Source organism: Odontomachus brunneus, unplaced genomic scaffold (assembly GCF_010583005.1).
Source record: "Odontomachus brunneus isolate Ranch 3 - 2012 unplaced genomic scaffold, Obru_v1 Obru_scaffold_015, whole genome shotgun sequence".
In the NCBI taxonomy this organism is placed as follows: domain Eukaryota; kingdom Metazoa; phylum Arthropoda; class Insecta; order Hymenoptera; family Formicidae; genus Odontomachus; species Odontomachus brunneus.
Genome location: NW_022639465.1, coordinates 1,582,405 through 1,596,114, shown reverse-complemented (window position 1 = coordinate 1,596,114; position 13,710 = coordinate 1,582,405). Strand labels below are relative to the sequence as shown.

General features: G+C 42.0%; 1 protein-coding gene across 14 annotated transcripts in view; it reads right to left on the bottom strand.

Annotated features, from left to right (window-relative positions):
- Positions 1 to 13,710, bottom strand: part of LOC116841439 (potassium voltage-gated channel protein Shaker) — a 154,862-nt gene that overhangs the window by 74,474 nt on the left and 66,678 nt on the right. For 7 of the 14 annotated variants that reach the window (XR_004377558.1, XM_032809360.1, XM_032809359.1 and 4 more), the window contains exon 2: positions 5,671 to 5,760. The exons of 4 other annotated variants lie outside the window; for them this stretch is intronic. Coding sequence is in view for 9 of the 10 variants with exons in the window: in XM_032809360.1 (XP_032665251.1) it covers positions 5,671 to 5,760 (90 nt within the window). In the remaining variant the exon portion in view is untranslated. Of the gene's footprint in view, positions 1 to 5,670; positions 5,761 to 7,243; positions 10,772 to 13,710 lie in introns of those variants that run through there. 3 more of the 14 variants (XM_032809362.1, XM_032809361.1, XM_032809363.1) reach the window with 3 other exon arrangements.

Genomic DNA, 13,710 nt, shown 5'->3' with positions numbered 1-13,710 from the left:
CCCCCCTCCTACTCAATCCCTTCTCCTCGTCCTCGGCGATAATGGTCGATCTTCAAAGTCCTTCGGTTCGTCAAGGACCTCGAGACACCGAGCGAGTGGCGGATCGATCGCCGCGAACGATCGACCAAACCGCATTGACCGAGGTTGTTGTCCCCCCGTGAATATAACGTTTCGAGCACTGTCGTTTCGATCCCGCTTTCAACCGGGGCCTGCCTGTTGAAGTTGACTAATGCCTCGATACCGATACACATCCTGACGTTTCCACGCTTTGCATCAACATGGTCGCTGCCGCACACAATCGATCGATCGCGGAAGCGCGGAGTCGCCCACGGATAATGCAGTTATTGGCCGGGACGGTAAATCAAACGCGTCGAATTAAGCGCCGGTTAAAGCCAAGTCGCCGCGGGCTTTAATTAGAGGCACGATAGACGGGGGATAATTAATACTTGAAAAGTAACGCGCCCCTCGTGAGCGAACGCGCGCACAGACGACGTACGCGGATTCGTTCGTTCGGTTAATTGATTTAATAGTGGAAGCCGTCGCTAGTGGAATCGAGCGCAACATTATTTTCGCCGACGGAGACGATATCCCGACTTGCAAACGAGTATAATTTGAATACGAGCCGCGCGTTTATTTTAGAGGAAGTTTAATTAACACGCTGCGCTGCGAGCGAAGTTATAATAATCCTTAGAGCCACGGTGGACGATCCGTCATTACGATAATTAGGATGGCCCACTTCGAGGCAAGCGACACGTGGACGTTCAGATGCTTGAGCTCTTCCACCGATTAATGCATTGCTCGGGAAATGGCGTGTAAATTGAATTTCATTGGGAACGCAAGATGAAACTTTCATCTCGCGCCAATCTCAGTTCTCGTGCGCGCACGAAACTCTGTCTTCTGAAAACTACCATCGTCTTCCCGCAATAATAATACATTGTCTAGTCGATTGCAGAACGGTTTCCACACATTTTTTCTAATTAAGTTAGGCTAGGAGCGCTGCAAGTAAAGCCCTGGATTTACAAGAGAGGCGACATTGAAAAGTCTCATTCCATTGGCTGTCTGAATCACAAAGTCCAAACGCCATATTGTTTCCACAGTATTAATATACAAGATTAACATATATTCCATATAATATTTCGGGATAAGTTGTATTTTTGTTAGATATTTTCAGTATATCATGACTTAAAGTATCTTCTTACAAGTAAACCTACCCAAAAGTTACATTCCGATTTCTTCCTAATTTAGCACAAATGGAGAAGTACAGAAAATATTTAGGTCATTTTTTCATTTTAGCCCACTTTGAGTTTCACGGACAGTTTATAGCTTTTTAATGTTCTCACTCCTATCATCAACAAATACAACAAAAATGCAACAAATACAACAGAAATAAAATTGAATACAAGATATAGTTAAATAATTGTAACAAAATCGGCATAGCTGAAACACGAATCATTCTAAATTTCTTTAGCCGAGATTCGAGCCGGAATATTTCATATCTGTGTTAAATTAATAAAAAATAGTTCGAATCTCGGCCAAACCGACAAATTATTTGTATAAATAATTTTTTTCAATTTTTTACATGTTTTGTTTAAACATTATATTATTTATACAAATAATTTTAAATCGGCATAACTGAGACACGAACCATTCTAAATTTCTTTAGCCGAGATTCGAACCATTTTGGACTAATTTAACATAGATTTGAAATATTTCGGTTCGAATCTCGGCCAAACCGAGCAATTATTTGTATAAATAATTTTTTTCAACTTTTTATATATTTTGTTTAAACATTTTATTATTTATACAAATAATTGCTCGGTTTGGCCGAGATTCGAACCATTTTGGACTAATTTAACATAGATTTGAAATATTTCGGTTCGAATCTCGGCCAAACCGAGCAATTATTTGTATAAATAATTTTTTTCAACTTTTTATATATTTTGTTTAAACATTTTATTATTTATACAAATAATTGCTCGGTTTGGCCGAGATTCGAACCATTTTGGACTAATTTAACATAGATTTGAAATATTTCGGTTCGAATCTCGGCCAAACCGAGCAATTATTTGTATAAATAATTTTTTTCAACTTTTTATATATTTTGTTTAAACATTTTATTATTTATACAAATAATTTTAAATCGGCATAACTGAGACACGAACCATTCTAAATTTCTTTAGCCGAGATTCGAACCGAAATATTTCAAATCTATGTTAAATTAGTCAAAAATGGTTCGAATCTCGGCCAAACCGAGCAATTATTTGTATAAATAATTTTTTTCAACTTTTTATATATTTTGTTTAAACATTTTATTATTTATACAAATAGTTTTAACAAAATCAGCGTAGCTGAGACACGAACCATTCTAAATTTCTTTAGCCGAGATTCTAACCGAAATATTTCAAATCGATGCTAAATTAGTCAAAAATGGTTCGAATCTCGGTCAAACCGAGAAATTATTTGTATAAATAATTTTTTTCAACTTTTTACACGTTTTGTTTAAACATTTTATTATTTATACAAATAATTTTACACATTTGACTTCATATTCATAATCAGCCTTCCTTTTGGGTAGAGTTATTAGATGCAGAGTTAAAACGTCAAATTAATTCAAACTAATCGTGAAATGAGCATTCCTACTTAAAGTAATCATTGAGATTTTTCTTCAATATTGATTCAGGGATAAGATCCCAAAGATTTTTTAAATTAACTGAGATTAACTTTTTATATCATGAATACAAAATGGTGATTTTCGATATATCAAATCTCAATATCTAAATTTCTTTAGCCGAGATTCGAGGCGAAATATTTCAAATCTGTATTAAATTAGTCAAAAATAGTTTTAATCTCGGCCAAACCGAGCAATTATTTGTATAAATAATTTTTAAACCTTAGGTTATAATTCCAAATTATCATAATTGCGAGCCACTATTGACGGACTTGCTTGATAATTTATTATCGACAGAAGTCAAAACGACAATACACAATATAAATATTGACCCTTTGTTCTATTCTTATCTGATAGACTAAAATATAATTAATATATATATTTTTCCTAAATTCTCTCTCTCCGTTGCAATTGTAACGTCGGATAACGTCTCATACACTGTCACTTCGTTCACGGCTGAGCGTTTTACAAGAGACAGTGAAGATTATATCTGAGAAGGATGACCTACGCCACAGACATTCGATCTTTGTCTAACTTGACTTCTATTGGAGTAATCTGGCAAGAAGTGAAGCGTGGTGGGAATTGACGTGTGAATGTTTTATTGTACGACAAAAATAAGATACCCGTGGACAATGGAAGGGAAAAATATAGTTGCTATTTACATTTTGTCTTCAAACCTCTCATATAAGAAGGTGCAGTCTACGTTTATAAGCCTACATGCTTATATATCTCCTGCCATAATCGCAAGCCCATCAATAGTGACGCGCAATTGTAAAGTTCTCCCAACTTTATTAGATAAAATGTATGTAAAAGCTCTACAACTAATTACACGGGTTATAATACGCACTGTTGCGCAAAAAAAATTATAAAAACGATAAAAACGATAGTTGCTTGTGGAAAATAAAAGCTCGATAACGAGGAGGATAAGATGTGGTTACAAGCAATTAGGTGTCGCTATTTATAGGACACAATGCGGAGCACCCAGCCAAGAATTCCGCATTAATATACTTTCGTCGACAGCAAAGAGCAATAACACACTCCCCGAGATTTCCATTCATTTCACGTGACAAATAAAGTAAAACTCGCGCATAGCCAAAGCAAACGCGACGATTTGCTGCGTGCACGCACACGTGGCAAACAGCTGGCAGTCCGGGATAAACATATCGTGTAAACACGTATAAGTGAAGAGAAACTCGTTAAACCCGCATTTCAATGCACCTGGCTGCCATTACCGTCGCAGGATACGACCAAGTCAAAAGCGAGACGGAAAGTAGATTTATGATCTTGCGATATTCAATGCGGAAAGTTCAGTTTTACATTAGTTTGAGAAATATTCGAAGAAAAACGAATACCTCTTACTATTCTGCATGACCAAAAACTTTTGGGTTTATTTTAAAAAACAAAAGTTATGAAGAAAAAAAAATTAAAAAGATATCAAAAATGCGCTCCAAATAAAATTAAAATATTAAAATGAAAGATTGTTGTTTAAACTTATATTTCCTACAAAAGAAGTAATATTAGAAAGTTAGGCCAAAAATTTATGCAAAAATAGCGATATTAAAATATTGCCCCCATTGAAAGTAAAAAATGTTACGTATGAAAAACAATGTTTTATACATAAATATTTCAAAGTTCTATCAATTGCAAGAAGTTTCGAATTAAGAGAATAGAAATTATGAATATGTCCTTTGTTGACAAGAAGCAGGTGTTTTATTGATTTTTGGATTATGCTAACGCGACGTTCATTTTTCGCCCCGTTTCAATTCATGGCGATCTATTCAGCGCATCGCAATACAAAGACGCTCCTTAATTGCGCCTTTGTTTGCGGCATATTAAGCGTGTATATTGAATATGCATGACAGACGATCGTCTTGTACGAGCAATTTGACGAGTTTAGCTCGAGCCAGTTTAGCCGCAGACGTCACGTTGTCTGATCGACGAAACAGGCGCAGAGACGAAGAACGATAATCCGAAGTAGAATATGTTTTGGAACGAATAAAACGATCATACAGCTGAAATATATCAATTCGAAAGTCGACGAAGCGGCAAGATCCAAGGATGTGAGAGAGGATCTGATTCAAGGATATCAAGAATCCGAAACTCAAACGTATCGAAATACAGTGATCAGCAATTCAAGGATATCGGAATTCGTGGCAATCAAAGGCTAAAATTTTCTTGAATCCCAAAATGCTGAAAACTTAAAAAAGAACTCAAACTTGTTTAATCTTCATTTATTACGTGAAAAATCTAGATTTTCTTCAGGACAATATTTCACCCCCTTTTGTGTAATCCCAAACATAATTTTCTCGCGCTGTTTAACGGCTAATTCTTTGATCTTGGCTGTTCTGCAGAAAACGAAGTGGATTAATTCAACATAAAAATCGCGTGACGCCCGATGATAACTGGAAGATTGTTTATCACGTGGCTTTTTACGCCTCACAATGTACACAATGGCATAGGCAGGGCGGATCCCAAGGGTGTAGTGCCTCGCCCGCCGATACCGAGTCCACTAAAAATATATTTCAAAGCCGTTTTATCAAAAGCAGGAAGTCGTAACGTAGCGTGAAATTATTTAGCGAATCGTGCGCCATGAGAAAACAGCTCGTCTGCGTCTCGGCGCAACGAGCTTCTTGAAATTTTCGCGCAGCGCTGCTCTCAAATTCAACCGAATTATATCCTCAGTAAGTTCCTCGCCGAGCATTCTATTACAAGCAATTAACAGCAAAATCGAAGTCCGCGAGTAACAAGCGCTCTCCTTTTTTCCGTATAACCACATTTAATGCTTAATGCACGCCAAGAACACGGGCCAGAAAAGAAGCAATGAGGATGAGGAAATACGAAGGCCGAAGGGGAGAGGGGAAGTGGGTAGAAATGGTAATAAGGAAATCAGGCTACTCGTACGGGGTTGCACTATTGTGGCTGATGTGTATGCGTGTATGTATGTATATATGTATGTCTGGTGTGTATATTATGCCTGTTTCGGGACACTATGATGGACTCACCCGCCAGCAACCAGGATCATCTGCATGTTGCATGGAGGCGGCCTCTTTGTCGCTTTTTCGCAGAGGGGGCAGTCCGGAGCGGTGAGTCCTCTAGTTGGGCATGCGGTGACAGAATAGAGCTATAGAGTAGGTAACTAGAGAGACAGACAACAGGGGGAGGAAGGTCACGACTCTGCTCGAGGCCGGATACGACACACTTTGCCAATGTGGTTTGCAACACCGAAATTTCCTTGCTTTCACAGGTCCAAAACACCGATACCAGAGAAAGAGAGAAAATCCTTTAGCAAATCGATGAAGTATTTAAGTATTTTTCTCGGTAAAATGAATTTTAATACTTTTGTCAACATCCTATTAAGACGAAAGGTACATCGCTGACGTGGCTCTCCGCCGATATTAATTTGAAATTACCTTGAGCAGGGTCGGAAAAAAAAAGAGAGATGACTGACGAAGTAGTGAGAAGTTCCAAAAATACTTTCTAAGACGATCTAGCGTAATAAAGAACGAAGGAAGAGAGTAGAGGTTAAAGTAGTAGTAAGTTAAATAGTAAAAGAAGAAACAAAAAAGTAGAAAGAGAGAGAGAGAAATATATATATATATATATATATATACATATATATATGTATGTGTTGTAAACAGGGTAACTTGAAACTACCATCTGTAATTTTGGCAGCGCGTTAGTGCGGTTGGAAGAAAAAGAAATTAAGTCAGAATTTGGTCTCGCTGCATTTCTGCCGCTCTTCTCGCGCGTGTGTTAACTATTCTACGAGAATCTTCCATAAATTTTTCATCAATGAAATATTGACGCAAAACACCGTTAAGAGACACGTTGGCAAGGCGACACTTGAAATTTGGGTATATTTGACAAAGAAAGTTTCCAGAGAGAGTGAGAGCAAGAGCGAGAGTACGTGCGCGCGCGCGAGAAAGAGAGAGAGAGAGAAAGAGAAAATTAATACGCGAAACTTTGTAGTTGCCTTGTAGAGTGACACACACACACACACACACACAAACGCGTCCGCTTTGACTGGATTTTAACTCGAAATCTGATTAAGCGAGATAATTTAATCATCAAGATATCTAATGTTCAATGTGAATCAACGACAATTGCCAACGACATTCCTCGTCACCTAATTCCTCATTGTCACTCCGAGTGTTCTAACACGCCTCCAAAATTCTCCGTTGGTACTTTCAAATGTCCCTGTATATAGAGGATGGCCCGCAACAGGATTTCGTCTGTGTATGTACGATGTCCGACTATGTCATCGAACTTATTACGGCTCAGAGCTACAACGAGTCGAATTAGGACGGCGGTTACGTTCAGAGTTATTACGTTGCTAATTATGTCTATAATTATGTTTCGAATAATCATGAAAAAGATATATATACTTATATAAGTATATATACTATATATATATATATATATATATATATATATATATATATATAAGCTATGTTATCGTACTGATTACTCTATCGATTGTTTCATTTGTTACTGGGATACACGCGAGTTCAAATGAATATACGCGACAGTACTAATGCGACAGTTGTAATCATGTCATATCAACACTCTTATTACCGTGTATTTCCGGCAACAACGAGGGAGCCTCTCCGGGAGTTGAGAAGTCACTCAATTATTCCAAAACGATTTACTTCAGAACATTTACGTCGGACCCCTTGGGCTGCAATAGCTCTCCCGGAATAGTGTTATCTCTTATGTACTTCTGTCCTTGTTACAGGACATCCTGTACACAGCGTGTCCCAGAGCTATCTCATTTCCTTTCAGCCGCAGATTCTCTGATTAATTCAAAGTTGACTTTTTCCTGGCGAGAATTCCTCGGGCAGGAAGCGCAATTACTGTGCGAAAAGTTCCGGCGTAAATCAATAACTGAACGCCATCGGTTCGCGCGAATCACTTCTCCGTTGTCGTAAACGTCGGCCAATCGTCGCGGGAGAATCGACAAGTTGAAAAGGAACGCGATTGTCACGGAGAAAAGGCCGAATCTCTCTCTTTTTTTCTCTCCCTCTCTCTCTCTCTCTCTTTTTCTCACACACACATACACAGCCAAGAATAGATCAACTTTCGGATTCGTCAGGAAACCTACGGCTAACGGGAAGTGCAACAGTTCTGGGATATTCTGTATATATACATACATATTTATATATATATATATACATATATATATACATATGTGTGTGTGTATGTGTGTGTGTGTGTGTGTGTGTAGAACTAGATAGATAGATAGATATAGAAGGAGAGAAAAGTACAGCGGCTAACTGGCGATGGCCCAGCAGATCGCCGTGGCGGTTCGCGCTATTGTACCTTCCCGCATGTTGCGTTTAATCACCACCGAGGCTCGTTCGCCACCCACGCACACGCGTCGCCCTTAGGACTCGATTTTCGGCGTGGTCACTTATTAGTTAACGTTCACTGTCACCACCACGCACTGTCACACATCCGTCAATTGCGATAACGGGCGATTCGACGACCACGCTGCTGTCCGAGCGTTCCATCGCGTCGAGTCGCTGCCCGTCTCCCCGAAGAATCGCGAGATCACGGGTCCTCACGTTCACACAGAGAGATCTCGTTTCCGATCTGTTAACCAACGATAACAACGACGACGGTCGAATGCAAGACAAAGCACAGATGACCGTCCGTCGAGTAATTACTCCGAACGATTCGCGGTTACGATCGATCGGACGGGGGAGGGGCTTATCCAACGTTTAAGCGTCATTTAACAGTTTGATTTGACGAGTGAATCCCGCGGTTTTTTCTCGATGCTCCGGTGAGGGTGGAAAGCCCGGGGTGAAGGATGGCGGTGGCGCGAGGGAGGAAGAAAGGGGGAGGGGGGGGGCAGAAAACGTTTCGGTGATGTCACGCAACCGTGACGTAACGCCGCTTGGAAAATCCGTTCCGGAACGAGTTCAGACGAGTCCACCGTGGAGAGAGCACGAGTCTTCGGGGCTGTTTGAAGTTCCCTGAATTATTTCCAGCTTGATTGTTTTCGAGCCTGTCGACCAAATGCACGTCAAAGTGCAACGTCGCGTACAATCAATGGAAGAGTCACCGGCGCTGAGTGCCGCGCTGATTCGTGTGACTTTTTATGTACTCGCGGAAAAGCCCTTCAGGAGAACGGATTATCCAGAAATGTTTATCCATGCGATTGCTCGATCAATGATCTCGCAAAGCCGTTCGATCTTGCCAGCAGACGGGTCCACCTTCGCGACCACGTTTTCTCTGCTTGTCCGCATCGCACGAGTCTCGCGTTGTATCAAAACGCATTTGAGAACCCGAACCACCGGGAGTGACCGCAAGGACCGAAAAGCAAGAGAAAACGTTCAACAGAAATATGAGCAGTGGAAGACCGAGAGGACAAAAACGCAAGCTTCTTTGTGATCTTCTTGGTGGCAGGCGGGTCCATGGCGTTCCATTGCTTACTAACCCAGTTTCCGCTTCTTTTGCAGCGCGATCCCGATCTTTAAACACAAAGAGAGTCTTTCAAGACGAAAATTGCAAGTGGAATACTTCGGAATACGAAGTGAATGAAGTCGTGAGGTCTTTTTTTGCGATTGCCCGGAATCTCCAAGCAAATGCATTACCGTTTCCTTCATCTCTCTCTCTCTCTCTCTCTCTCTCTCTCTCTCTCTGCTTCTTCCTCTCTTCAAATGAAATCGTAAAGCAAATCCGACCGAAATAATGAAACAGTATGCAACGAAGCGTGATCCCCAGATTATCTACCTGACGTAAGTCCTCCTTCAATCGTGACTGTCGGAAATCAAGTCAGGAAGCACATGCTCGAACAGACCTCACTGACGGGCCGGATTACAAAGGCCATCGACCATTAAGAATTAATTACTTCTGACTGCCACAGGCCCAAATGCCATGTTGTACGACAAGCCTCACGCGTCATCATTATACACCATCGTACTCGAACAGAGTGCGACACGGAGACACAACAACGGAAGTTCGCTTATCGTCCCCGCCACCAGGCGGGTCCATCAGTCCATTCGGACCGCGTTCATGGGCCCGTCTAAGATCACAGATCCGTCAGCACCACCACCTCGTCCGGATCACAGTAGATCGGCGGATCAGTGAACGGCTGGCTCGCGTCAAACCGAGACCTCGGAGCGGAGAATCGGACCGGATACAAGAGCGGAATGGAACAAGGGTCGGGTAAATAGTCCAGGAGAGGGATTTAAACCACTCGACACACCACAACAGCGGCGCACGGTATGTTGTTGAAGTTACGGCCGGGTCCACCTCGACGACCACGTTGCTGGCGACTGCCTTGCGTAACCTTGTCGATCGTCAGAGCGGAGGATGCGTGCCTCCTGAAAGGACACAAGCGGGTGGGGGAGGATCCGACACGCGGAAAGAGGGGTCGGGGGTTGAACGGGTGGGCAGGAAAAGTGGGCAGGCGATCACTGTCACGGGTCACTACCGGAGTCAACGCGGAGTAGACTGGTCCACGAAGCGAGCACGTTTCGGTAGCGAGCCCGATGGGTTTCTGAATCGCCGGAGTGGTGCGTGTCGGGACGCCAGAAGCGGTCGGGTAGGGGCGGCGGGAAGCACAGGAGGAGGAATGCGAGGGACAAGGAGAAAGAGAGAGGGTGGAAGGGAGGAATGGAAAGAGAGAGAGAGAGACGCGACGCGCGTTTAGGCGGCAACTTCGACGGAGAGCTTCGACGGAGACACTGCCGCTCCAAACGCCGCGGTTCAACTCGTGCGTAGTGTTCGCGGATGGCGTGCACGCAGGGTGAGAGGTCGAACGCGATCCCCAACGGGATGGCAGGGCGGCAAAGGTACAGTGGAAGGCGCCGGCCGAGGGATGCCGCCAGGAACCGCCGCGGCGTTCTGCGGAGGCGCCACCGTGGCTGCGAAACCCCCGTCCTTCTCTCTGTCTCTCTCTCTCTCTCTCTCTCCTTCATCCTGCCCCGCCGTGAGTCGGAGTTGGCCGCGCGCGATGCACTTGCTTGTATGTGTGTCTGTACGTGCGCGTATCGCGTACACGCGACACGCTGGCCGCGGTTCAGCCTTCGCTCTCGTGTAGGTGCGGACGGATACGTGTTTGTATGGCAGAGAGGTAGAAGGGTGGAATCCACCTTCCCCATCCCTCCCACACCCCACCCCCGAACCGTTCGTGCTGCTGCTCGTGCGTGGGCTTTCGCGGCCATCGAAGTCGATATCCACCCCCGTCCCGACCAGTGGCTCTCGCATTATCCTCGAACGCCTCTTCGGGAGTCGTTTTGGGGATTTCCGGGGGTGTCCCACGACTATCGCTCACCGATTCCGTGCCCCCTTTCGTCATAATTCGCAGTAGTCTCGTAATTGTGATTCACTTACTTACTGACTAGGGTGCGGACAAGACAGACGTTCGCTTACTTTCGAGTATTTCGCGGGACAAACTCGACTGGGAGCGAAGAAGAACTAAGTAGTCTCAGTTTACAGGATAGATCCAAAATGGTTCCTGCATACGGCGCGCGTTTGGGTTAATGCGGATCAGACGGTTGCATGCTTTTGCGCGACTTCGCTCTCTTCGTACTTCGAAGTACTTCAATCGTCGGAAAATTCTCTTCATGTTTAAAGATCGAGGTCGTGTTGTATATTCACGCACAAAAGTGCCAAAAAGAAATTTTATTCGGGAGATCAAGTTCACGTTCTTATCTCAAACGAGAGAAAAACAATTCTTTGGAACAAGCGTTTCTCGGCCTTAACAACCTTAAACCGTTCCGCTGGCGGTGCTTGCAGTCACCAACATGACTATTTTTCAACGATAGAGTGTAACAGTACAACGTAAGAGTCAACGATATCGTGTTAGCCGAACTAACGACGCTCATCCGTGAAATATAGAACTTTTGTTTTTAAGTCGAATCCCAAGGAAATGCCGTATAAGTCGGAAATCTGGCTAGAGGGATGACTCGAATAGATCTGGAGCACATTGTGTGTATAAACAACATCTCTGAACTCGCCGAATCGCGAAAGTTTCCTATGCAGAATTCACTTCGATCATGAGGTCGAAGCTACTCTTACTTTTCGTTTACTTCCTAATTAGATTAAGCAAATGAGAATGCTGCTGCAAATTCATCAGCGTCATAATTCGATAAGCAAGATTCGACGAGCTTATTAACTCGATTGTAAATGCGGGAAATGGAATAAGGGTGACGCAATCTTCGCCGATAACTTCTCAACCCCGCCGCACCCCGTGCCGCTTTTTAAGGCACGTGACTCTCGACTAAACTTATTTTCCGCAACCCACGAAAGATTCCCCGAAAAGAGCTTCCGATCTCCACCTCCGAGTAAAAGCAAATATCACGTAAAAGCGAAAAGCTGTTTAACCTTCTAGTCTCTCTACTTGGTAAACACTGAATTTCAACATCTCTAATTGAATAAAATTATACTGGTACTATACGAACGAAGAGGGAAAGAGATAGATAGATAGATAGATAGATAGATAGATAAATAAGACTTAACTGGGAATTAAATCCTATCGACTTGCAAGTGACAATTCATTATGACGGAATGTAGGGCTTAATAGTTTACAGTCGCCGAGGCTTTCCTAATTTTAAGCATCAATACTTGTCGAAGATATTCAGCTCAAGTATTGTAAAGCAATTCCCAACGCGCTTAAATGAATATCGGTTTTAATCGGGCCTAATCGAGCGATGGGAATCGGCCGATGTTCTCTCATGCATGCATCTTACATCATGCCGTTATCTGGGTATCGATATTTTGCTGCAATCGAGTATTTTTTTCATTTATCACACAGTTATTTTTCACTTATCACACCTCCAATATTAATATAATTGTACAGCCCGCATCAAATTCGAGCGTGAAGAATTAAGTAATCATAAAAATGTCGAATTTTTTCGGGAAGAATAGAGATTTGCAACCCTCAATATGGAGTGATGATAATACCGTAGAACAAACGGAAATATCACGGCACGCCATCGCGCGGAGAACTTTCGAGGCTAAATACCGCGTCGCAAGCTTCGACGATTTTAAAGCTCTCACGACGGCCTTCCGTATCGTCCGAGTGAAACTGCGTTACCAACTCGACGGGGGCGAAAATGCAAAAGAAGCCACTAAGCAAATACCGATCGGTGTTATCCCAGAACGTTCAGTTCGTTGCATAATTTACAAATGTGATGATAGAATAGCTTTTCAGGGGCATTTCCGACAAGCAAAACTTCAGGGAAGTGTTTAATGGTGACAGAAGCATCGACGTCTTATAAGTTAACCGAACAAAGTCAGCAGAATCAATTCTAGTGTTTTTATTTGTTGCTCATTTGTTGCTAGAAAGTTGCCAAAGAAAAAAATTTGTTGCTCTGTTAGTTTTTTTTAAAAACGATGTTCGGCTAAAGAAAGATTAGTTAGCGGAACAGTATGCAAATAACAACGAAAGAAATAAAAAATCGAATATTACAATAGCATAGGAATTTGTTGCTAATTAGTTGCTCACAAAATACGCTGGTCCGGAATATTTTGCTCCGCTATTTTTTTTTACAATGTTTGGCTAAAAGAAGATGAAGAGTAAACTACGTGAAAAAAATGTGTTGCTCAGTTGAATTTGGTATTAGTGAAATGTCTGAATTTGTTGCTCTGAAAATATCCAAGTTACGAATTTGTTGTTCACCTAATATATTTAAATAATAGCGGAGAAGTTACCAGCGTGCACACACAAAGAGTCACAAGAGTAAACTATTAGGAAAAAATTGTTGTTGCTATTTACAACATAAGTAATAAATTCATAACTTTGATGTTTCAAGAGCAATAAATTCAGGCAACACATCAGTATCAAATTTAAGCGAGCAACAATTTTTTTCTAATAGTTTACTCTTGTGACTCCTTGCACGCTGGTAACTTCTCCGCTATTATTTAAACATATTAGGTGAGCAACAAATTCGTAACTTGGATATGTTCAGAGCAATAAATTCAGACATTTCACTAGTACCAAATTCAACCAAGCAACAAATTTTTTTCTTGTAGTTTACTCTTCATCCTCTTTTAGCCAAATATTATAAAAAAAAAAAAAAAAAAAAAAAAAA